Source organism: Mya arenaria, chromosome 7, assembly GCF_026914265.1.
Source record: "Mya arenaria isolate MELC-2E11 chromosome 7, ASM2691426v1".
Taxonomy (NCBI): domain Eukaryota; kingdom Metazoa; phylum Mollusca; class Bivalvia; order Myida; family Myidae; genus Mya; species Mya arenaria.
This window is the reverse complement of record NC_069128.1, coordinates 37,142,115-37,168,187: the sequence shown is the minus strand read 5'-3', so window position 1 is coordinate 37,168,187 and position 26,073 is coordinate 37,142,115. Positions and strand designations below refer to the sequence as shown.

The following is a 26,073-nucleotide window of genomic DNA, read 5'->3' as shown; positions in this document are numbered from 1 at the left end:
GTGCTAATCCATTTGATACAGTAAATCCAAATAATGGCATCTAATTCCAAAAAAATCTTTAACTTCATCTAATTGTAACTTTTCCAAAATTATTCCCTGGTTTGATGTCTTCACTTCATGACCACAGGGTTTTTAAATTTTAGATGCAACGCTATCACTTTTAAAATGATTAACCAAAAACTGTGATTTCTTTTAAAAACATTTTTTTTTTAAATACAATGCCTGTGCTTCTAACATAAATGAATTAGTGAAAATGATTCACAGTTCTTTAAATTAAATCTGGTTCAACAATAAAAAATAAATGGCATTATTTTGGCTCTTAATTGTCTTTTGCAATTTGACACGAGATCTAACAATTCGAGCGGTGTCGAAAGACCACGAAGGACAATACGTTCACTGGAGTAAAAATTGAAATGAGCACGCGGAATTATACGAACGATTTGAAACTACTTTCAAAGCTTATTTCAGCAATAATTTTTATCAGATATTGTTTTTCGTGCATGTTACAAAAAAACTGTTCCCTATGTTTAATGCCCAAGATTTAAAGGCAGAAAATGTGGTATTAGTCATGAAAAATCAAGGTTTGTCAATAACTGTTCATATTTCACTGAAACTAAAAACCTTTGTTTGCTTACGGAGTGTTGCTTGAAGGCGACAGTAAAAAAAGGCTCAACAAATCTAAATCTTCTATTTACAAAGCTCAAATTCGTTGAAGTGTTTTCATTTACAAATAAAAAGAAAGGAATATAGAATGCCACCCATGACCGTTCCAAAATCGCCAAATTCACATAATTGCATATTCACCGACCACTTTTAATTACCTTTTAAAAGAAAGCTGTTTTTGAATGTTCACTGAAAAGTGCTGAAAATTTATGTTTCAGAGGTTAGAGTACTTGAACTTTGCAATTTTCACAATACAAAAAAAACGTTACCTCAAAATCTGATCTTGCTCTTTGTATTGCAAGTCATTAATAGGTTTAAAAGTGACACAAAATTGAACATTTGACAAAAGTAATCTCACAGTTTGATCTTAAAGGCACTATATTTTTGCCATTAAATGATTTACTTTTTTGTGTTGCTTTTAACTAAATGACTTGCATTCAGAGTGAAAATGGTACACTGCACTTCCACACTAGATGTAAAATTGATCATTAAAAAAAGTTTATGGAATGCAATAAATTTTAAATTTTTCGATCATGATTATAATAGAATTGAATGTTTATGAATTGTTATGATTGTTAAATATTTTAATCATTATAATTGTAATATAATAGATTTGTCTGCTTTCAAAAGTTAAAATTGCAAGTAAATTAATTCATATTATATGCTTTGAAACATAATTACATTACTACGTCTTATGCAACATGTTTTGTTTGATGGATTTAAAACCACGCCTTTAAGTTGAAGGCAAAAATGTGGCAAGTGGCAGGGCGCAATGCGGCTAATGGCAGGGTGAACAAATTAATATCATAATGTAGTGCATTTTCGCCCCACCAATTGAAGTTTTTTCACATTTTCACCTTCTAGTAGGCAATCACAAAAGGGTATGAAGACAAATTAGATCGCTGTTTTTTCATGCCAACTGGAAGGCAAAAATATACCAAATTGAGGAGATATAATGCATCACATTTTTTCACATTCTCACCCCACCTATTGCCGCATTTGAGGGCACTCATGTGATTTTCTTTCTCATTTTCGACGATGAAGTGACAGAAGTAACCCACCATATTTTATTGTTATGTCATACACATAACTAACAGCAATTTTCAAATACAATTATCTCTTACAAAAATCATTTGAAGTACTTAAGTAATATTGGAGTATTGTATTTAGATAAGAAAACGGTAGCCCATTCCTGAGTATGATTATTAGCTAATCTAACTGGGGTTATAAAATGGACACTTTTTTTTAAAATTTCCTTTTCCGATCCATTTATTATAACAATATTTAACAATTTTCACACAACTTAAAAGCTTTAAGTGCAAAATAAAATGCAAATATGATCACGTTTAAAAGGTATTAAACATAACAACTTGTTAAATGTTTAGATTAAAATCTAACACATTAATTAAGTATGAAAATAGATCATACAAATTACTTAATCTTCGAAAAGGTTATATCCTCATAAAGTTACTCTGTCATTAAATTCATGATAATATTTAGATAACGAATTTAACATGATAATATTTACATAATGAATTTAATATGATAATATTTAGACAATAAATTTAAATTCATATCATTTTGGCAAAGTTATCAGATAATAAACTTGTGGTGAAAAAGTTTTTATATTTTCTAAGATTTTAATAAACTTTAACGACATAAAATCTGTCAAAACTATTTTTAGATTTTTTAAGAAGAATGGTTTATTTTTTCCAATTTAACATTTACTTCATGATATTGCGCGAGAATTGAGGCTGAAACCAAAGTACTGTTTCTCTAGTAAGCACACTCACTTCTCCACATAAGGCATCCCAGTTTTGATTCCCAGCCTAGATGCATGAGAGATTGCTTTGAGGTTACCAAACTGGACCAGTGCAACATGAGACCACATTCTTGCGTAACATCATGCCAATGAGAATGATAAATATAAACTTGTTATAACTTTTCTCTCAATCATTGTCAATAAATAAGTGTAAACTAAACCACAAGACCCTGAAGAATACCTGAACTTGTATTATGCAGGTACATCTTTTTAATGTATGAAACTCGCATTAACTAAGTATAACAGTATTAAATATGCATCTGATTGGTTCCCTACCTTTTTACAAACATGACAACCTTTTATCAACCCATGCCAAGATTTTGGGGGAAAGAAAGGGAACTTACTGTTGTGAATTGTGCATACTAGTGTAATTCATATTTTTCTGCTGGTATTAATATAAAAAAACTTCTCTTGAACAATTTCAGGGTTTGAGCGGGGGATGTCGCCAGATATTTTCAAGATTCACAAACAATGAATATCTAAAATTCATGTACAAAAAATCTAAAAACCACAAACATTTTTACACGACTTACTGTGAGTGTGTTCTAAATCGGTTGACAAGGGACGCCATGGTTACATCCATTTACAAGTTGTCATGATCCTTATGTAAGATCCTAAAGATCTGTGTAAGACCTGCTGCGTATGGTCTGTTTTAGGTCCTCATCACCCGTAAATCTGTATCACATGGATTTGTGTTAGCCACAGATGTGATCCACCTAGCAGTCAAATGATGGATGAAAATGGTTGTTCTCTGCAAGTGATAATTAGATAAGATATCACTTAAGATGTTTTGCTTTTTGTATGAAACGAAACATGAATACAAATTAGACACCATACATGTACATATACATCCTCACTACCCTAGAGGCAATTCATCAGGTACAAATCCGTTGAATATTTTGAAGAATAATTGGAAAATATAGCAAGAGTCTTTAGAATGCATACATATAAGGTAAAAGAAATATCAAGTATATCATTGACCCTAAATTCAGAACTAAACGAGTTTGGATGCACAAATTTATTATGAATGTGTCAATCCAGCGAGGGATCAAACCCATGACCCTAGAACATTGACACACCATTGCAAAAGCTAATTCAATAGGGAGATGGTAAAAGCATTGCTATACAAAATGGAATACCTGATTACAATATCTATTTTAAGTGCAATGCTGCTTAAAACAAGCCTATGAATGCCAAATATTTTTGCACTGTATTTTGGTTGTTAGTGTATGTGACCGAATCAATTAATAAGTCATACTTAATTATGTACCATACTGAGTTTCAAAGACAAAAATATAATTAAGTTATAGTCCATGGTTCAAAACTTCAATTATTTTCTTCTTGGGGAAGCTGATGGTCGATGCTCCCTTTAAATAGGTTTATTTAATTGTAATACATGAACTGCAACTATGTACATGTTTGTCAATACTAAACCAGACAATCTCAAACAAACTTATTTCCTCAAGCGTAATCTCCAATCCAATCTTACCATCGATTAAAATTCCAAGAATAGCCCTCCATCCATCACAATCATCACACCATCTCAACGACTGTCTGAAATGAAAAAAATCAGGTCCTTATCTCTCATACCAGTATTGTGTCACACGCTCCGTGATAGAAATTAATTATTCAGTGTTGTTCATTACATTGATTTTTGTTATTGCAAATCAATCATTTCATAATCATCTATTCTAATATCGTGCATGTTCGCTGAAAGACAACATGGTACTTTTATTATAAAATTGTGATCTAATTATTCTGAGAAGAGTGTACGTTCTAATTGAAATATTGTAGAGTGGATTGGTAAAAAAGAATTTAAGTCATTACTTCAACAATTTTAAATCAGCATGATATCGCAGTGGGCAACAAGTTATTTGTTTCCATCCTCAACGTTATAGTAAGACGACATGAATTAAAATCTTTATGATTAAGAATGGGTGGAATGAGCATACTAACTTTGAATACATCCTCATCACCTCCAACATTGTCAACTCAAAATCTGACATAGGGATTGTGTAGTGGATGAATGGCAGTGGGCAGGCTTTTAAACACCATCGAGAGTTGAAATTCTTATAGATGCACTCTTACTCCAAGATAAGATTTACCACAATTAATAATATTGTATAATAATTATATTCCGAAAAAGTTGAATAAATGTCGAAAACAATGGTTCTTATGAAGGATACCGAGTTTAATTTGAAAGAAATGAGCATAAAACACAGTATTTATACCTTTTTAGACTACAGTAGACCACAGTAAATCTTTTAGCATTCACCAATCATTCATTGTTTTTGCGCTTTTTGCTATTAAAGCAACACGGAAACGATCTTATTATCAGTAAAAAATATTTTCCATAAATGCATTATTTGGTTAGTAGTTAAAGGTTTATCAGTCAAAATTGATGTTTGTTATACATTGTACATATATATGTATGTATTGATTTTGAATGAGAGTGTCACTTTAATGATTAAGCCTTGTAAATGAAATTGCCTTTCTGCAATTTTATTGGCTTCAAATGTAGGTTTTATTCCATGGTTGTTTTTTTTAGAACTGTAAGACTGGCTAAGTTCAGTTCATACAAATGTATATTAAAATAACGAACATATGACCCCCAAGACGTGTGTTAAAACTGGATCTTAGTGTTGAAGCTAATGTCTCCATTGAAGTAGTTTAACCTTATTAAATGATTACTACACAAACTATTTTTTTTCTTTTTTAGTGGTGTTCGGATTTGTGAAACACTAAGAAATCATTGTTATTTCGTGTGTAAATTTGTCAATTGACTATAACATCAAGGAAATTTATTCAGTTGTATCTGACCTCAAGCCTTCGATTTTTTGTCTACAATATCAATAAAAGCATGGGCTACATTGTTAATCAAGATTGGAACGATAATACAGAAATATTTATAAACATATATCCAAAAGCTATAAGACCAACGAAAAATACAAAATATTACTTACATACACAATAGTAAGGACATAAATCCACTATTATGATTCAATAAACTTGTCCAATGTCCATTTAATAACACAAAATTGCAACAGAAAAATACATGTAATTCATTAAAAATCCTCCAAAATGTCGAGAGCCTAGAGTAACTCTTGAACACTATCCACTATTTCAACACGCTATTGAATAAACACTTGCTGACAATAAATGTCAAAATGGCAATCCATTATAAACAAGCCTAATTAAAAAATATATATCAACAAGTTTTGTAAAAAATTCCCATCCATAATTTCTAGAAATAACACACTTAACACTACTATGTCAAAATGACAATCCATTTAATTCACTTTGCATGTCATCTCAAGATAAGTTGTCAAAACGACAGTGTAAATTTCACTGCCCCTAGGTGTTGCTGTAAATTCCTTACTAATTGTTATTGCATAGTAAGGACAGGTAAATGTTTCTTTTTGTCAAAAGTATTTAAAATGCACTTTTCTCAGTTTTATGTGAATATAATGATAGGTTAAATGGGTATAAAGGCCCAAAACTCTGTAATCAGTTTTAAATGGTCAAAAACTCTAGAATTTAAAGTTAAAATGGTCAAAAACTCTAGAACTTAAAGTTAAACAAGAGCTGTCACAGAATTGATGAATACCCCTACATGCCATCTGGACGCAGGATAGTTAAGAATTTCTTTAAGGAATGAATTGCAGGATTGTTGTCATTATCAGGGTATGAACACAGTTGGGCTGGTTAAAATATGGGGAGTCCAAAGTAATGAATTGCGCAATTGATGACATTATCGGGGTATGAATGCAGTTGGGCTGGTTAAAGTGTGTGGCGTCCACAGGACACCACACACACTTTAACCAGCCCAACTGCCTTCATGATTCATTAGATTGAAATTGAGATGTATTTATTTAAGAGGCCATTACTCTCCCATATATTGATGGATTCTAACCAAAGACATTCATGAACTGTATCTTATAGTGTTAAACCAGTGGTCTAAAAATCATATGAATCAAAAGTTATTATACGTTTTTATGCAAATTCTCAGATGAAAAGGGGACATAACTTTGTAAAAAAGCAAGGTTTGTAACCAAGGTCAACTTTGACTTGTATTTTATGGTGTGTAATATGTGTATCAATCATTATCAAAACCCGTCAGGCATTTCATGAGATACTGTCTGGACTCCATATTTCTGGCAAATTCTCAGTTGAAAAGGGCTATAACTCTGTCATCAAGTAAATTGCTGAAGCAATCATAGTCTATGAAGAAGGAGAAAATGTAATAATCTTTAATATATCGGTAGAAAGTGAATGGTTGTAGCATTATTAATGACAGGTTTAACATTTTATAACATGCAGACATACGGACAAATCTGGGAATGAAATGGCACATGATCACAAAAATATTATAATATACAATTCATAAGTCAAATACTACGCATGTACATACAATCAATTAACTCACTTAACAATTTTGTAGATGTTGACATCAAAGGAAAAATACGTATAACATCCTCATAAGACCTTTGTCCATTTTGTTCAAACATGTACAATCTTATAAAATTGTATCTTTCCTTTGTGCATAATTGTTCAAACAATGATAAGAGCTATATTATATCAATTTGATGTAATACTCCATGATAAATATGATAATTTGAGATTTGCATACCACATTTGAATGCAAATGACGTTAACATCGTTGATAAAGACATGAAAATAGAGCTATGTTAAGTTACTTATTAAACCATTAGCTGTATTACATTGACATTAACATTATAATTACATTATTCAAGAAAAAAAATTAAAATATGAACACAGCCATATATTAAAAACCATGGTTTTAGATAGAAAAAACAATTTTGTAATTTATATATTAAGTGTACATGACGCATTATAGAGTGAAAAAGGGCTGTTACATATAAAAAGGTTATAATAGTTCTGTAAGTTTTCATCAGGGATGTTGTATTAGACTTGAGTAATTTTTTAATTCAGATTTAACATTAGGCGCTAGCTGATTAAATTCAAAATCGGAAAAAAAATCTATGAGAGCCCTGAAGTACCAACTTTTAGTTCAAAATGCAATACTGATAACCCTTGTATTATTTACATTACAAGTTTAAATCACTTAAACGACACGTTATTAAATAATAAAATGCATTTTAAACACGAAACTTTTTTGATTTATGACTTCATTTTAACATTGCGCAATAATACTTATGAAGTGACGTCAACTAGAGTGGTTTATAGCCTTATTGCATTAGGTGGACTACGGGCAAATATTTTAAGTGTTGATAGGTGTACTGCTCGCAGATTTATAATGATGCTTAAATAATAAAAAATCAAATAGCGAATGACACTTAAAAAAGAAAAAAAATAGTAAAACAAATAGCAGAGACATGTGATATTCCTATTTTCATCAAGAAATATGTTTGGTATTTCATCTATTTTTACCGTAGTCCAAAAAAACAGCAACTTAAATCAGATTCTTTGATTTTTGTTTCGGTGACTTGATGGATAAAGTGACCAATAAAAATAGTTTTTACACATTTTTATATACCATAAATCACTATGTGTAGAACATACTTTTTTCCCCCTTGATAATTCCCATAAATAAAATGCATGCATCTTTTTACAAAGTGCATTTCTGGCCGAAATATGTTAGCAATATTTCATTAAAAATGCACAAGTATTTATTTTTTGTGAAAATTCAAATGAATGAAAAAAGAACATTTTGAAAAACATCACATGATTTTGATATGATCATCAAATGATATGCGTGATAGCAGTGATGAGTCTGCACAGCAAAGTTAAATAACTGCTGTGTATAGTTTAAGTGTACCAAATTTCATGCAAATATCTTCAACATTTTTTTTTCTTTTGTATTTTGCACAACACCACAGAGCCATGCCAATATTAACAGGAAAGCTGACTCCTTGAGCATTTTTTTCTATTCCAACTGATTCAAGATTTTATTTAAACCGATCAATTTTTTTTCCAGACTTAAGGCAATTCCTGATATTCATGATGATAAAGACTTATTGAGACTGCCATCTTTGACATAAATGGGGCAATTATACAGTCTTCAGGTTGAAAGTATGCTATGTTCCACAGCAACATTGATGATGTGTCTGCCTGGGTTCATGCCATGGGGTGGTGGTGTTCAAGGCCAACAAGATTCACACAACAATATTTGAGGGTTTATGGGTTCATGCCATGGGGTGGTGGTGTTCAAGGCCAACAAGATTCACACAACAATATTTGAGGGTTTATGGGTTCATGCCATGGGGAGGTGGTGTTCAAGGCCAACAAGATTCACACAACAATATTTGAGGGTTTATGGGTTCATGCCATGGGGAGGTGGTGTTCAAGGCCAACAAGATTCACACAACAATATTTGAGGTTTTATGGGTTCATGCCATGGGGTGGTGGTGTTCAAGGCCAACAAGATTCACACAACAATATTTGAGGGTTTATGGGTTCATGCCATGTGGAGGTGGGGTTCAAGACCAACAAGATTACCACAATTATATTTGAGGTTTTATGGGTTCATGCCATGGGGAGGTGGTGTTCAAGGCCAACAAGATTCACACAACAATATTTGAGGTTTTATGGGTTCATGCCATGGGGAGGTGGTGTTCAAGGCCAACAAGATTCACACAACAATATTTGAGGTTTTATGGGTTCATGCCATGGGGAGGTGGTGTTCAAGGCCAACAAGATTCACACAACAATATTTGAGGGTTTATGGGTTCATGCCATGGGGAGGTGGTGTTCAAGGCCAACAAGATTCACACAACAATATTTGACGTTTTATGGGTTCATGCCATGGGGAGGTGGTGTTCAAGGCCAACAAGATTCACACAACAATATTTGACGTTTTATGGGTTCATGCCATGGGGAGGTGGTGTTCAAGGCCAACAAGATTCACACAACAATATTTGACGTTTTATGGGTTCATGCCATGGGGAGGTGGTGTTCAAGGCCAACAAGATTCACACAACAATATTTGACGTTTTATGGGTTCATGCCATGGGGAGGTGGTGTTCAAGGCCAACAAGATTCACACAACAATATTTGAGGGTTTATGGGTTCATGCCATGGGGAGGTGGTGTTCAAGGCCAACAAGATTCACACAACAATATTTGACGTTTTATGGGTTCATGCCATGGGGAGGTGGTGTTCAAGGCCAACAAGATTCACACACCAATATTTGAGGTTTTATGGGTTCATGCCATGGGGAGGTGGTGTTCAAGGCCAACAAGATTCACACAACAATATTTGAGGGTTTATGGGTTCATGCCATGTGGAGGTGGGGTTCAAGACCAACAAGATTCACACAACAATATTTGAGGTTTTATGGGTTCATGCCATGTGGAGGTGGGGTTCAAGGCCAACAAGATCCACACAACAATATTTGAAGGTTTATGTGTTCATGCCATGGGGAATCATCAAGGCCAAAAAGATTCCCACAAGAATATTTGAGGTTGTATGGATTCATTTCATAGGGATGTGGGGTTAAAGGCCAACAAGATTCCCACAATTATATTTGAGGTTTTATGGGTTCATGCCATGGGGTTCAAGGCCAGCAAGATTCCCACAACAATATTTGAGGTTTTATGGGTTCATGCCATGGGGTTCAAGGCCAGCAAGATCCCCACAACAATATTTGAGGTTTAATGGGTTCATGCCATGGGGTTCAAGGCCAGCAAGATTCCCACAACAATATTTGAGGTGTTAATGGTTCATGCCATGGGTTTCAAGGCCAGCAAGATTCCCACGACAATATTTGAGGTTTATGGGTTCATGCCATGGGGTTCAAGGCCAGCAAGATTACCATAACAATATTTGAGGTTTTATGGGTTCATGCCATGGGGTTCAAGGCCAGCAAGATCCCCACAACAATATTTGAGGTTTTATGGGTTCATGCCATGGGGTTCAAGGCCAGCAAGATTCCCATAACAATATTTGAGGTTTTATGGGTTCATGCCATGGGGTTCAAGGCCAGCAAGATTCCCACAACAATATTTGAGGTTTTATGGGTTCATGCCATGGGGTTCAAGGCCAGCAAGATCCCCACAACAATATTTTAGGTTTTATGGGTTCATGCCATGGGATTCAAGGCCAGCAAGATTCCCACAACAATATTTGAGGTGTTAATGGTTCATGCCATGGGTTTCAAGGCCAGCAAGATTCCCACGACAATATTTGAGGTTTATGGGTTCATGCCATGGGGTTCAAGGCCAGCAAGATTACCATAACAATATTTGAGGTTTTATGGGTTCATGCCATGGGGTTCAAGACCAGCAAGATCCCCACAACAATATTTGAGGTTTTATGGGTTCATGCCATGGGGTTCAAGGCCAGCAAGATCCCCACAACAATATTTGAGGTTTTATGGGTTCATGCCATGGGGTTCAAGGCCAGCAAGATTCCCATAACAATATTTGAGGTTTTATGGGTTCATGCCATGGGGTTCAAGGCCAGCAAGATCCCCACAACAATATTTGAGGTTTTATGGGTTCATGCCATGGGGTTCAAGGCCAGCAAGATTCCCATAACAATATTTGAGGTTTTATGGGTTCATGCCATGGGGTTCAAGGCCAGTAAGATTCCCACAACAATATTTGAGGTGTTAATGGTTCATGCCAAGGGGTTCAAGGCCAGCAAGATTCCCATAACAATATTTGAGGTTTTATGGGTTCATGCCATGTGGAGGTGGGTTCATGGACAACAAGATTCACACAACAATATTTGAGGTTTTATGGGTTCATGCCATGGGGTTCAAGGCCAGCAAGATTCCCATAACAATATTTGAGGTTTTATGGGTTCATGCCATGGGGTTCAAGGCCAGCAAGATTCCCATAACAATATTTGAGGTTTTATGGGTTCATGCCATGGGGTTCAAGGCCAGCAAGATTCCCACAACAATATTTGAGGTTTTATGGGTTCATGCCAATGGGGTTCAAGGCCAGCAAGATTCCCACAACAATATTTGAGGGTTTATGGGTTCATGCCATGGGGACATGGGGTTCAAGGCCAACAAGATTCACACAGCAATGTCTGTTCAGTCTTTTACACATGTACATAGACTTGACTGAATAATTGTTCCAGAGATTTATTTCATTCTCTGAACATCTTGAATGCAAGTGACTTCAACAATCTTACCTGCTGGAGAGGTGCGCATGATTTCAAACAACAACATTTCCAATTAAATCCTCTTGGTGTGAATAAATGGATGTAAAATACTGCAGATATTCCTATGTGCTTCTGGTGGGAATTAAACTCACGTCCCAAAAATCACACTGCAAGCGTAGTATAATCACTCCAAGAGCTAGCTCAATTATGAGTGCGATCGTTTAAATGCCTCTACATTATATGGAAAAGCTGCTTACGTGAAATTTAGAATACAGTCGCATATGGTCATCTTTTTTTTGTCACATTAATAGCAGATAATCTTCACCTGGCCGACCCCAATATCTTTGTATACTTAGGAAGACAACCAGGCACTTATAATCCAGAGGGTATGTGACATCTTATACAAACGGAGATAAAACGAAGACTTTAAACCGTATAAACTAGTACTTTACATACTGGAGAGTGTGAAATTGTTTGTTTTACTCCATACTTGAACCTTTTTGATGATCACGTATTCAGGATCTTTTTACGTAACATTTTGAAATTCTCCATATCTAGAGATTAAAGTATTGATGAACTGATATACCAAAATTTTTGAAATACTTTTAAATTATTTTTAGCTCAAAATTAAGATTACTTTTCTTACTAACAGTTAGTACAAAACTGTTCTTTGTTAAATAAACATTATGGTCTTCATTAGATAAAGTCACAACTTACCTTTAAACCAAAAACAACTCTGGTTAACTTCAAATACAATCCAACATAACACTTTAAAATATCCAAGTAAGCACAGCTAATTTCCAGCACGACAATAAACTAATCTCAGTAATGTTGCAAAATCCACAAAACCACCATAAAATCCACTAAATTGACCACAAGCACTTAAAATCTGTAACCTTTTAAAGGGTATTTAACTTATCTATGTTATCTTCGCTTTGTGTACCATATTCATTAAGGTAGCCATGTTAAACTGATGCCCGATGTCCGATGAAAATCAATGGTAACGAAGGCAATTTTAGTCTCTCACCTACCGACAAAGCTGAAGCGTGCTACACTCCGATATTTAATTCACAAATTAAAAAAAAACAATTGCAAATCTGTAGGAGAAAGCTTTCACTATTCACTAAACAAAGTGTAGGCGATGTTAATTAACCTGACATCATTGTAAACGTTTCATTGTTTGTATAGATAAGTGTTGGGATCTCGTCCCGATTGTCAACTAAATGTCATCTCATCAGACGACTTTGTGTGTATACACCATTGTCTAGGTAATTAATTGAGGTCATAATGAATATGGCTGGACCAGTTTTCACTTTATGACTTTAGGAGCACTTTGTTTTAGCGTGACATATATATAATTTAATTTTTCTATCTAAATGCAAATTAAATTACAGTTTTCGCTGTAGGCTCGTTTTTGTTATGTTTTGCTGACACTTGTGGTGAAATATAAAAACGAAAGCTCAAATTGTCAAATTATTTTGCATAAACTTTAAATTATATACTGAGTTATAGCCGAGTGTCTTATTAAGAGCATGTTATTTTATTTTAGTGCATTATGAAAATAAAAGTGCTTACCGGTAATTAAGTATTAGTTATGGCACCCACCTCCCAAGGTGTCAATTTTTACTTTATTTTTCCACTAATTTTTTCTTTCGACCTTACACTTTTTTGCTGTAGCGTGGATATTTTCTAAAATTCTTATCATACACCACATGAGAAAATATTCTTGATAAGCATTTCTCTTCAAGAAAAAATGATTTCTTATTTTTTTTTCTATATTTCAACATGTCCAATTAACACTCAGCGATAGAATTAATTCCAGATTTCAATAACATGGTAAAATTGCACTTCTATATTTTTACGATAAATCATAAAAAAAAATCATAAAAGCCACTTCTTTATAAAACTCAAAATTTTCAAATTCTATTAAAAGCACCGAAACAGCTTTATTAGGTTTATACCTTAGTCTAGTGAGATTACGATCACTCACAACACCTTCGGACCACCAACACAGTGTTTTGGTCAGTATTTTCTGACCAGCTGTGACAATCTATTACTTTTCATTGGTTTTCTCACGAAGGTCATATTCTATAAAGTATATCATACAAAATTATTATGATCTAATTAAATATTATGATTGACATTCGTGGGCCGAATTTTGTCCATTGCTATATTTGATAAATACTTTTTACACTAAAAGACTGACCAGGACAGACTTTGAAGTTGTTTAACTATTTAAGCTGCACTCTCACAGATTTACCATTTTGACAACTTTTTTACTTTTTGTCTTTGTATAAGCTATTTTTTGCGTAAACATCTGCAAACCAGTGATATAAGACTAGTGACGAAAGATAAGATTGCATATTTTCATATTTCCGTTCGAAAATTAATGTTTTATTGTTAAAAGCGTTATGTTACTAAGGGTTTAAGAAAAATGCATAAAACATTAATTTCTTAAATAAGAAAATCTGGGATCTGCTTTTCTTGTCAGCAGTCTAATATCATTCGATTTCATGCATTTTCACAATAATTGGCTCTTTCAAAGACAGAAATAAAAAATATGTCAAAACATTCAATCTGTGAGAGCGCAGCTTTATGACACAATTTTCAACCAAGTCCGTCATCTTGGATCACTTGATTAAATATAAAAAAGGTTTAAATGAGAGAGTTTTATGTTGCATGCTTATCACACGATGGTTGTAACTCAATAAAAAATATAAGGAATTACAACAGTCTTGCACTTAAAGCCCTCAATTTATTGTTTTTAAGGTAATATGTACTATAATGTCTTGCTTTGGTGTAAAAATCTTGAAAATTCTCACATAATAAAAATAAATATTGTAATTAACAGAGGAATAGCTAAATTTTAGTAGTAGGTTTTTTTATTGTATAATAATTGATAATGAAAATACCATACCTTTTTGAATGTTTTTAAATTCCTTCACCCCAAGCAATGACCAACACCATTATAATCTCCAAAATTTTTGAGTTTCTGCAAAGAAATGTCAAATTTGTATGTTCTAAATGTTTTTTCATTAATTTGAATTTAATTAAATTTTCAATTATTTGATAATAATTATATATATCATTGAATTTCCTTTATTTCATCATTTTTATCCCCTGTGCTGAATTCATTGAACAAAATATTCAGTCTTTCCTATATCTTGTATCAAAGTTCCCTGAAAACAATCCACTTAAAAAGACCATAAAAAAATTCAAGACGTACACTTTGTTTACTCGATTTGAAATAAAACTGAATTCTGATTTCCTTTAATGCTCAATTTGATCAATAACGTGACTGAGGTGCTCTTTTATCTCATCAGCGAAGAAGATGAGAGTTTTTATTCACATGACATGACTGGCCTATTTTGCTGTTTTTACATTCCGAACGTTTAATTAAGTATCTGGGGTGAAATTTGAGACCTTCAATTTCTGACCAGAAATTTGAATGGAAACATTCAAAAGTGGACTGAATAGTTAAAAGTTCACGCTTTTATGTGTCAAGTGAAACATTATAGGGCGATCTTTTTCCATAGATGATGTGTTTCATTAAATTTGAAACATGGGAATTATCTGCACCATGAAAAAAGGTCTAGTCATCTGTGATAAATCATCTGTGATAATTATTTTTAAGTATATCACAGAGTCAGACTTTTTCAATTATTTTTTGTTAATGACTATTATGAGGCTGAAAAAATCAAAAGTCATATTGAAGTCTTTTTAAAATTGAACATTCCAACTCACTCACAGTCTAAAAGACAAAAAAGAATGACAAAATTTTATAAGAATAAAAAAGAATGTTGCGCTCAGCCTCCGAGACAGCACGAGTCTATCCTGCCAGCCTGCTTGAATTGCATCTCAGGACAATTATTTAATAGAATGTGTTACGCTTTGATATCATAAATGTAAAAAAAATTACCAAAATGTAAACAAAAATTGTGTCGGAGACCTGGTTCGAACCTGTTTCGCCATAATTGCAGTTCAGCGTCGTATCCACTGAGCTATGACGGCTTACTCTAATCGGGTGACATAATTAAGCTATACACCTTACTCAGTAATATCACGTGACAACACCGACTAGCCAATCAAGCATAAGGAATGAATTCTACTAGGTAGACATACCCAGTAATCTTTTTTAATGGAAAAATAGGAAATAACTGCTAAACTATGTGGTACTTCAGTTAGTAAGTTTCAATGCATTGTACACATTAATACCAAGTTTACGACAGTTTTCGACAAGTTTCTTTTTTTCTTGCAAATTGATCATCTGGTGCACAGTTGCTTTAAACCTCTACAAATTAACCACCAGAAAGCATATAATAAGTTTGTTTATTTGTGAAAAAGAACACTGCATCCAGGTCAATTATATTGAGAATGTGGCTTTAAAAGATTAATATATCTACACACAGAATACATTAACTTTCACCGCTAAGTGTCCTTCGCTGATGGCTTTGTGGCTTCCTCAAAGTGACACATGCTTTCTTTTCTTTTGTAATAAAGACCTAACAAGGAGATCTTCCTAATGAAAACAAGACAAATTATATTTCAAAATAAAATAATACGATAATCTGAGAAGTTTAAGATTAATAGCTGTACGCATTACAAAACAGGATAAATTTATTTCAAAATTAATAACATCAAATTATACCTCTTCATCTTCTTTGAAGTTTTGTAAAGATAGATCTGTGGTCTGACAATAACTTAAATCCGCTTAAATCCACTACACGCTGATTTGAAAGATAACGAAAATTTAAATAACTTATATTCACTCAGAGATTCAAGAGTTATGGTCAACACACAAAGGCAGCATTTCATAAGTGCTGTAATAAAATGTCCACAAGTCAAGTAGGGTTGAAATGAATAACTGAAGTATTCTCTTTTTCCATGTCTACCTTTTACACTAGTCATCTAAAGTTGAAATAAACCTTTTTCAGTATGTGGTATTTCAGGGCTTTTTCAAGTCGTAAAATGCACTTTTTAAGAAAAAAAATAATATTACAAAAACAAGTGTTAAGTAAATCATAATGTGTGCGAAAACAAAGGTACTGACTGCTTGAGACCTTCAATAAATGCTGATAACTTGCTCAAATATTGTTTTCTTGAAGACCACAATTTTAATTATAGTTATAGCAATGTGATTCGCTAAAGTGTTATTATATTTGCTTGATTGGTTGATCACTTCATCATGTAATGTACCAATGTCTTCCATAAAGGTAAAAAATACAACCTAATTTTATATTGTAACATGCCGCCAAGTGGTTACAGCCACAGGCAGCAGTTATGTTGACAGGACCCACCCTATGGCCACCCCCCTCTAAAAAAAAAATTAGTAAAAAAAATTTTTTCAAGACCAAAAATGACTGGAACATGATCATTTATCATAAAAACATAAATATCAACCAAAAATTCCACTAAACATTTTTTTTGGTTGATATTTATGGGAACACACTTGGGGACACTTTATTATGTCTCAGAATGTGCGCCTCATATCAAAGGATGTTTTTTCCTTCATTGAGTGTGAGCGTCAATTAACAATAATTAAATAGATCTACCTACATGTTTAGGATTGAAATAGTATAATCTGAATACCACTGTCCCTTTTAAGTCGATCCCATACTTAAGAAAATAACAATTTCTGTGCAAACTTGCGTTAAACCACACGGTAGCAATTTTACCTATATAAGAATAGGTCCATTTTTTTTCGTCTGTGATGCAATGCACGAAGACCCAGTACCTCGTGCTTTTTTGACACAAGCATCTAAAAATAACCGTGGAAAACCAATTACACATTCGGATATCTCAGTATTTACCGCAGAAATCTACTTCCGCTTCCGTATTTTTGTTTTGACTAGTGATTTTAAGAGAATTACAGTAATAAATGTGTATTCACTATTATATTTAGCGGTATTTTGCCTCGCAATTATGGACTATAAATACTTATTAAGTATCGTCTTCGTGATAGTCATACCAGGATATGGTAAGTTCAGTTTGCGAAGATATGATTCATAAGTGTACCTTTCCCCACCCACTCCGTTTAACTAGTCAACTTATTTTTTTTAGTCTTAGCTCAATTTCTTAGACACGTCTTCGCTCATAAGGCTGCAGTCAAGTCTGAGATTGATGCTATATCAAAAACAACACATTCGACACCGAATTCTGGACTCGTTGGTTATTTTGATTTACAGCATCTTTTTCATCAAACCACTTTCAGACTTTGAATGGAAAGATGACTGCAATCTACTTTATTATCTGGTAATGCAGTGCATTGAAAAAAACATAAAAGCAAATTAACACCTGTTTTATCACATGTCAAAGCCTTGTAGGAGCTATTTTAATTGTATGTTGTGAATTTCTTTTTTGGAGTGATGACGTCATAACTATTTTTGGCGCTTTATCATCATTGTACTGTCAGCTATATTTAGCACTTCCAACACTTTTGTTTATGAGGTAACTTTTAAAGTGACTCGGTTTTTTAGTGGGGTTGACTGCGAGTCAAAAAGTATGGAGTTCGAATTCTCATTCGTTCATGTACTCTTTCTTTCACTATAATGGTGTCAGAAGTATTTTGGTAGCACCTTAATGTATTTGGGCAGTTAAAGTCAGTGACAGAACCTGTACATCCAGGTTCAGGGGCAACAATGTTTCTTTTACTTTGGCATAATCCAAGTTTTTAGATCATGATAAACACACATAAAAACAACTAATAGCTTTGCTAAGAATTTCTGTTTTGTAAAATTAAAGATCAAATTCATCCTCTTTCAACATTTCCTTAAATAAAAAATTAAATGGCAACTTAAGTAAGAATAGTGTGCACACACGATATTGTGGGTAATGTCATAAGTGGTCATTTCAATTTTAGAATTTGTTATCAGTAATTAATTGTAATTTGTTCTTAAAATCTTTATATAATTTTTATCTGTTTTTTTTTGTATAGAAAAAAGTTGTGGTATTCTGGTAACCATAGGTTAGTTGATGTCATGGTTGCATTTTTTTAACCTTGCCCATAACTATAAAATTGTTCAAGATATTAACATGAAATGTGGTACACATATTGAGACATGTTAACAAGGCACATAACTCTGGTTTAAATAAATGTTGAGCTCTTTTTTTTTCTGAAGACCACAAAAAAATCATAATTTTCAGCGGTGGATCCAGGATCTTATTTTCTATTTCAGGTTTAGCAAATATACACAAGAAACTGCGGTACTTTGAAACACTAAAAGCAGATGATTTTACAAAACGTGTGAGGAGATCAACAGATGTCATTCCATCAGCTCATTTGACAGAAATCCATGTATCAACTCTGGGAAAGTAAGGACAATTATTTTTTACATAAATACAAAAAAAATATGACAGTACATGTATGTGTACAGGATTGCTGTCATGTTTTAATTGGCTTGTTTATTTGACCGTATTTTTACAATCAACTAGGTTGATTTATATGATGGTAATTATTAAGATAATACTGTTATATATATGAGTTGAAAATAAAATAGTTTAGATACTACATTACTGTACCAACTGCATACTTACATCAATGCTTAACTTTAGTACAATAGCAAAAAAAAATGTTCGAAATGTGTTATTCAAAGTTTATTATTCAAGGAATGTTATTTAATCATGTCATTTTCTTTCAGAAAATTTCACCTTGTATTAAAGCAATCAGACATTTTATCTCCGAAATTTCGTGCAACTGTTGTCGGAGCAAATGGAAAGAAAACAGATTTTAATGTTAATGAGGAAAACATATTTTCTGGAACACTTGCAGGTTAGTGGATAAAGATTGGGGGAATAAGCTATAATATTATACCTTACATAAATGTGTCTCATTTTTGTGTATATAAAGTTGATCGGTCCATATATATTAATGTATTTTTATAAAAATCCAGTTTTATGACATCAACGGCCCATGTCATGTTTTTGGCTGGTCCAGACCTCGTCAAAAATATAATATGGACTGCTGACGTCATATGATATGGACCGCTGACGTTATAAAACTGGTGAATGCTGTTTGCAGTTTTTACAAGGACATTTTTTGGCAATTAACCATTATTAGATTCGATCGCATCAATGGCGCTTTAAAATAATTTAATGGTAAAAAATGTGTTCGATATAATTTAAGAAATATAAGTAATGCTAAGGCCTACATAGAAGTATGCTAATATTAAAAAAGAAATATAACACACCACTTCCTCCCATATGGCATAATAAGGACCGGCCAGTCAGCCCCCCAAAGTGAATGGACCTTGGCTTATGCCTCAGTCCATATACACTTTGGGGGGCTGACTGGTTGGTCCTTATAATGTCATATGACCCTCAATGGTGTGATATATTTCTTTTCCAATATTAGCATATTCCTATGTAGGCTTTGGCATGCATGTATTTAAGCTCATTGATAGTGATGGAGTTTTTAGTCCTAAATTTAGCACAATTTCTGTTCTTTCATGCAAAATTTTAGATTTTTTTATTGGCATTAATTGTAAACTTATGTAAGAAACATAATAATAATTATTTGTCATCATTTCAATTTATTTTTAATCTGGGTTCAAACTAAATATTTGCGCTGCAGATGATGGCAGATATCTCATTATTTTCTGTGTATTTTCACTGCAGTGAAGATAACACCAGATATCTCATTATTTTCTCTGTATTTTCATTGCAGTGAAGCTAACAGCAGATATCTCATGATTTTCTCTATATTTTCACTGCAGTGAAGGCAGATAGCTCATGATTTTTTCTCTATAGATGACAGGTCTGCTGTTGCCAATTTGAACTTTGAAGACAGTGGAGCCATCCTAGCAAATATAGTTACTGCTGACGACACTTATGTGATCGAGGTAAACAATTCATATATCATCTTACTGATATTCTATACATAGCTTAAGTAATAGTTATAACACCCACACTCCATGTTATGACATTGCAGTCATGAGGGTAGTGGGTTAAATAAACTTTTTTATCCTATGTCGTCAAGACAAGCCATGTTGTCAAGACAAGGTTCAATAAGTAATGATAATGTTGTAATTTATCTATGTGGTAGTTAAAGTATAATTAAGCTCCACCTACTTTTTCCTTTTCCTATATGGGAGGTTATGTATAGAGGAAAATAAAGAAAACACTCCAACACAGAACGTAGTTTGCAAAACAATAAATTGTTACATGCTTTTAAATCCCAAACATCTTTTACTCAAAATCTTCAGATTCAAAAGTATATAGAAAGTCATTTTCTTCACAGTTGTTGTTCACTTGATAGTGAGAGAAGTTGATTATTTCATTTGTTGTCTAAATTTCAAAAGAATGATAGTAGAGGTATTGAAAAGTTTTTGTGTCATTGTATGGGCTGTGCAACAGCTTTAATAATGGCAGTAATGGTTTAGTAAAGTATAATTAAGCTCCGCCTACTATTCCTTTTCCTATATGGGAGGTTATGTATAGAGGAAAATAATGAAAACATTCTCCAGCATAGAACATAGTTTGCAAAACAATAAATTGTTACATGCTTTTGAATCCCAAACATCTTTTACCCCAAATTCTGGGATTTTAAAGTGTGTAGCAAAATTGTTTTGTTCACAGTAGTTGTCACTTGATAGTGAGATTAGTTGACTATTTCATTTCTTGTCTAAATTTCAAAAGAATGATAGTAGAGGTATTGAAAAGTTTTTGTGTCATTGTATGGGCTGTGCAACAGCTTTAATAATGGCAAAATTAAATCAATATAAAAATTAAAAATAATCATGAAATATAGTATGCATGCAGGACCTTTTTACCATGTATGGGGAAGACACCCTAGCCCTTATTGTTGAGAATGAAAGAGTGTTATTTTTTCAGTTTCTGGGAAAATTCTTTGAGTAATTTTTCAAACATATTGGGAACAAAGGGAGTTAAATATCAATAAAGCATGAATACATGTTGTATATCAAGTGGATACATGATATAATGCAGGGCTTTTTCTACATTACCCACGGGTCCGACTTTCGAACCCATTCCCAACGCAAAAAATAAGAAATTTTTCCAATCAAAAGTAAAAAAAATAATAATAAAAAAATATGAAAGGATTTTTATCTGTACTGGTTCAGTTTTGGGAAAAATTGAATTCAGAAATCATTGATTTTCATTACATTCAGAGACCAATATGAAATTTTATCTGTAATGATTTATTGCAATAGATATTTACACCCCAAGAATTGATATTTAAGCCATTTTGGGCCTTTAAAGGGAAAAGAAACTAATATTAAATTATTTCTTTATTGCAGGAGACCAGACAGCAAGTTCTTTAAACTGAAAAAAAAAATTCGGCATTTCCGCGACGCAAAATTTCCCAAAATGTCTAGGGTCTTTTTCCCAAAATGGGCAGAGAAAGCCCTGTAATGGATCGTAAACTTTTAATTATATAACATGAAAATGAAAAACACGAAAATGGGGCACATTAAAGTCTTTTTTTAGGGGAAAACAGGGTATGGCCTTTTCGAAAGTGAGCTTGGTATCGGCTACAGCAAAGAAGGGTACAAAGGCTTTGGCTTGATGGCGCAAACATGGATAGAGAGGATAACTCTTGCTAAAATATTTGTTGTTTGACTAAGAAAAACATTGTTGCAATCATTCTGTCTTCAGCCTTCTTACAGACATCTTCCTGATTCGGAAAACCACACAATGATTGCTTACAGACGGTCGGATGTAAAGTTTGAGGATGCAGATCAAGGACTACACAGGTTAGTCAAATTCTGGAACTTAATGCCAGGCTTAATAAATTGTGGATGACCCCCTAATGCTTTTTGGTCTCAAGGTCATGATGAGTATTACCAAAGAAATTGTTGCTGACACATCCAATTTGTGTAATCCTAGTTTGTTCTTGAATGATGACTTAACAGTTTTAGGTATTTTAATTAGGGATGCAAACGAATATTCGATCGAACGTTTAGTATTCGAATGTTAAAATCGGTATTCGAATATTCGATTATTTTTTTCAAAAAATGATGAAATAAACCTTGAGTCTTCAGCGCAGTTGTTGTGTTTAAAATTATACTGTCTTGTTTTTACAACAATACGCATATAAGATGCCCGAGGCGATAACGAGATGACAATCGAGTGTGCGTCATGTGTCAATTAGGGACCGATCGTAGGGTACTATAAACAGTGTCCATAATTGTAAAATAACTGGCTATTAGGAAGTGACATCAAACAGGTTTAATTGATTTTCAGTTCTTTTAAATGACCATGCCAATTAAGAATTTAAGGAAGCGGCCTTCACACCCTCTTGTCAGTTTGCCTGCCAAATAAGCTGAGCAATATTGCTCAAATCGGTGATTGATATAATACGCTGAATGTAGATACCACTTCATTCCTTCAGAATATATGTTCGCAAAACATTCTAAATTAAAATTATTATTACTATATATTAGATGTGTATTTCTTAACAACGTAAAAGATGCCAGCCACATCTGAAGTATGGACTTATTTCACGCGCTCTGTTGACAAGAAATCTGTCACGTGCAAGCTATGCAGTGTAAGGTTGTCGTACATGGGCACGACGACTAATCTCTGGAATCACTAAGAAGCATCCGAGTTCTCAAAGTGAAAGCAGCAATCAGCAATCAATGAAAAAGTTTACCGTTTCTGGTCTTAGACATGATTTGTGTTCAGAGGAAATTACTCTTGTGTAATTAGTGGTGAATATGGTGGTGACGGATTACTTGCCCATAAGCATCGTGGAGTCTCAGGGTTTCCGTGACCTTCTGGCTTATGTCGCTCCCAGTTATTCTGTACCATGTCGAACTACGATTCGCTCCAGAATCGTGGCTTGGTATGACGAGGAAAGGGCTGCCCTCACCGAGCGCCTGGATTCCATCCAAAGTACTTCTATAAAGACGGACACATGGACATCAAATGCAACCGACAGCTATATCACAGTGTCTGAGCACCATGTAACCGCAGACTGGGAGATCGAATCCAATGTTCTTATGACCCGCGAGATGCCTGAGCGTCATACCGGAGAATATCTGGCACTGCGTCTACAAGAGTGTGCGTCCGAGTTTGGTATCTGCACGAACCTTCCGACGAGGAGGCCACTCCACTTGCATGGTGGAAAAAGAACGAGGGACGCTTTCCTCGCGTTGCACATGTTGCTCGCCAACTGCTTGGGATCCCTGCGACATCTGTGCCATCAGAAAGAATTTTCTCCTGCGCCGGACTCATTGTTAACAAACTTAGAAACAGACTGTCATGTGATCTTGTTGATAAGATAATATTTCTGAATAAGAACAGGGCCATCCCAAGTGATGATGATATTGATGAGTGATTTCATTGAATTATATGTGCTTGTTATGTGCTAGATATGTATTTCATATTTCGATGTAAAGTTCGTGTTTCAAACTTTTAAATGAATGTCATGGCATTTTAATGTATATCCTGTATTGTTGTACAATAGATGAGTTGCAATCATACGTATTTATGTTTTATTTTCAAATCTCAAACATCATCAGCATTATATATTATCATATTTAGTAGTATAAGTAAGCATTAATTGTGCACTTCTAGAATCCGATAACGTTGAAAATATTCGACACGCTGCAATGATTTCTTGTATTACGATAACACTGGAAACATTCAACAGATAAAGAAAAGGGTCTCGTGGTTTATAACTAAAATCAATAGATAACTATCACTTTTTAAAGATTCAATTTTTATCGAATATTCGAATATTCGATCGAAAGAATTACCGAATATTCGAATATCGGTTTTGCCATTCGTTTGCATCCCTAATTTTAATACAATAATTTATTTATTATAGCATTTATCTGATTCATAGAAAAAAACAATAAGAGTGATTAAAAATTATGATGTGATTCGCTTCTTTCGTTCTTGTTAGTTAGTGTTTTTATCACTGAAGTATTTTGTTATAGGCACACCAGCTGTGGTATAAAGGAGGGTATAGATGATGAACTGCATGGTAAAGTGGGAGTCCAGGATGACGGTATGTACTGGTTCTGGCCACCATTTCTGGAAAAATCTTAAGTGCAACACAATCTAATGTTTCATTTAGCCAAACAAACTACTTAAACATTATTTTTCAAAATAAAAAAAATTGCTTACCGGTATTTGTTAGAAGTCTCGGAATTCTAAAAATTCAAATTTTAGTTATTATTCTTAAAAATGAGAATATTTCATTAATCATATCAAAACAAAAATATAGTGCTGCACTTAATCCTGTTATAAGGGACTTAAGCGTGTTTAAGTTGGACTAGGGCTTGTCAGTGGATTTGCATTGGAATAAGATGGTTTGGTTTGGTTTGTTTTGAACTGGTCACGAAGCCCGCAATTTACTTGTAAATCCCTCAGAGTAACCGAGAGGAGTGTACTGTTTGTTGATTCAATGGCATAAAAAAGGGCAGGGACACTTTGAAAAAGTTCCCGTATGGCCCCAGCCTTGCCTCACCTGACAGCCTCAGCGTAGCCAGAAATTTTTCCATTATAGAAAAGTTAACATTATAAAGTTACTGAATGCAAAATGTTTAAGCTAAGGTTTTTCACCAAAAGCATAAAATACAATTTTTCCATTCTTGTTTGTGTTAAACACAATGCCAATGGACATACATGAGTAGTTTGGAAATACAAAGTAACATTTACCTTCATTGTAAATGGAATCATTTCCTAGAGGTAGAACACCCTAGGTTTTTCAATCAATTTTTTAACAAGGACTCCTATTTTAAACTTACTGTACATCCCAGGGACCAATGATATAAACTTCTACATACATGCCATATCCCCCGGTGGGGGGAAAAATCCCCTGGAATTTCGACCTATCCCCTGGTCCCCCACCGGGGGATCCATATCCCATGGAATTTAAAAAAAAATAAAAAATAATTCACAACTTGCTTAAGGTTGACAGTGGAAAGCATCAATAATATTATGAGTGTGAAATTCCATGAAGGAACATATTGACTTAGTCCAAAAATTATTGTAATTTGAGTGTATTTCTGTATTTATTGTTATATTATAAATGCAGATATTGCGCAAATTTTCGCTGAGTATAAATCCGCTGGTGTAATATCAAAATCCTCTGGAATTCAGACCGAAATCCCTTGGGAAGCCTCTCAGAAATATGGCTTTTACTTAGTGCAAACCATATACTGGTACCCCATATAGTAACCAGAAATTATGAGGGTCACACTACCCAAGCTAAAAAGTCTTAGAGTAAATCCTATATATGTTTGATACTATGATGTCCTTTGTAGAAGTTCACTCTCGTAAGGTGCGCCATTCACCGTACCTCGCGGAGAGGAAGACGTGTCAGATTATCGTTGTTGCAGATTACACATTCTTCAGTGCAGTAGGCGGGAGCTTGGAAAAGAACACTGCGTTGTACATGGTCAGACATACATTTTCATAGTCTCAATTTATACCTTAGTAGTTTTTTTAGTTGAAAAATCCATTCAATATAAAATTTATGTTTTCAATCACTAGCCCTAATTTTAGTGTTCTCAAATTTCCAAAAT

At 33.7% G+C, this 26,073-nt stretch overlaps 2 protein-coding genes across 6 annotated transcripts in view; one reads left to right on the top strand and one right to left on the bottom strand.

Annotated features, from left to right (window-relative positions):
* The window catches only part of LOC128240561 (uncharacterized), a 64,011-nt gene extending 47,622 nt beyond the window's left edge, over positions 1-16,389 (bottom strand). Inside the window, exons 1-3 of one of the 5 annotated variants that reach the window (XM_052957242.1) lie at positions 16,230-16,389; positions 3,975-4,039; positions 3,019-3,236 (exon numbers count right to left, since the gene is read on the bottom strand). In XM_052957242.1, the coding sequence (XP_052813202.1) occupies positions 3,019-3,068 (50 nt within the window). In that variant the 5' untranslated portion in view covers positions 3,069-3,236; positions 3,975-4,039; positions 16,230-16,389. Of the gene's footprint in view, positions 1-3,018; positions 3,237-3,974; positions 4,040-4,441; positions 4,523-6,911; positions 6,985-12,298; positions 12,718-16,229 lie in introns of those variants that run through there. The other 4 variants (XM_052957240.1, XM_052957244.1, XM_052957241.1 and 1 more) reach the window with 4 other exon arrangements.
* Positions 16,390-17,399: 1,010 nt separating this feature from the next.
* The window catches only part of LOC128240386 (ADAM 17-like protease), a 30,185-nt gene continuing 21,511 nt past the window's right edge, over positions 17,400-26,073 (top strand). The window contains exons 1-7 of the mRNA XM_052957019.1: positions 17,400-17,558; positions 18,757-18,892; positions 19,219-19,349; positions 20,327-20,418; positions 22,193-22,290; positions 24,481-24,551; positions 25,813-25,946. Of these exons, the coding sequence (XP_052812979.1) occupies positions 17,504-17,558; positions 18,757-18,892; positions 19,219-19,349; positions 20,327-20,418; positions 22,193-22,290; positions 24,481-24,551; positions 25,813-25,946 (717 nt within the window). The 5' untranslated portion in view covers positions 17,400-17,503. The remainder of the gene's footprint in view (positions 17,559-18,756; positions 18,893-19,218; positions 19,350-20,326; positions 20,419-22,192; positions 22,291-24,480; positions 24,552-25,812; positions 25,947-26,073) is intronic.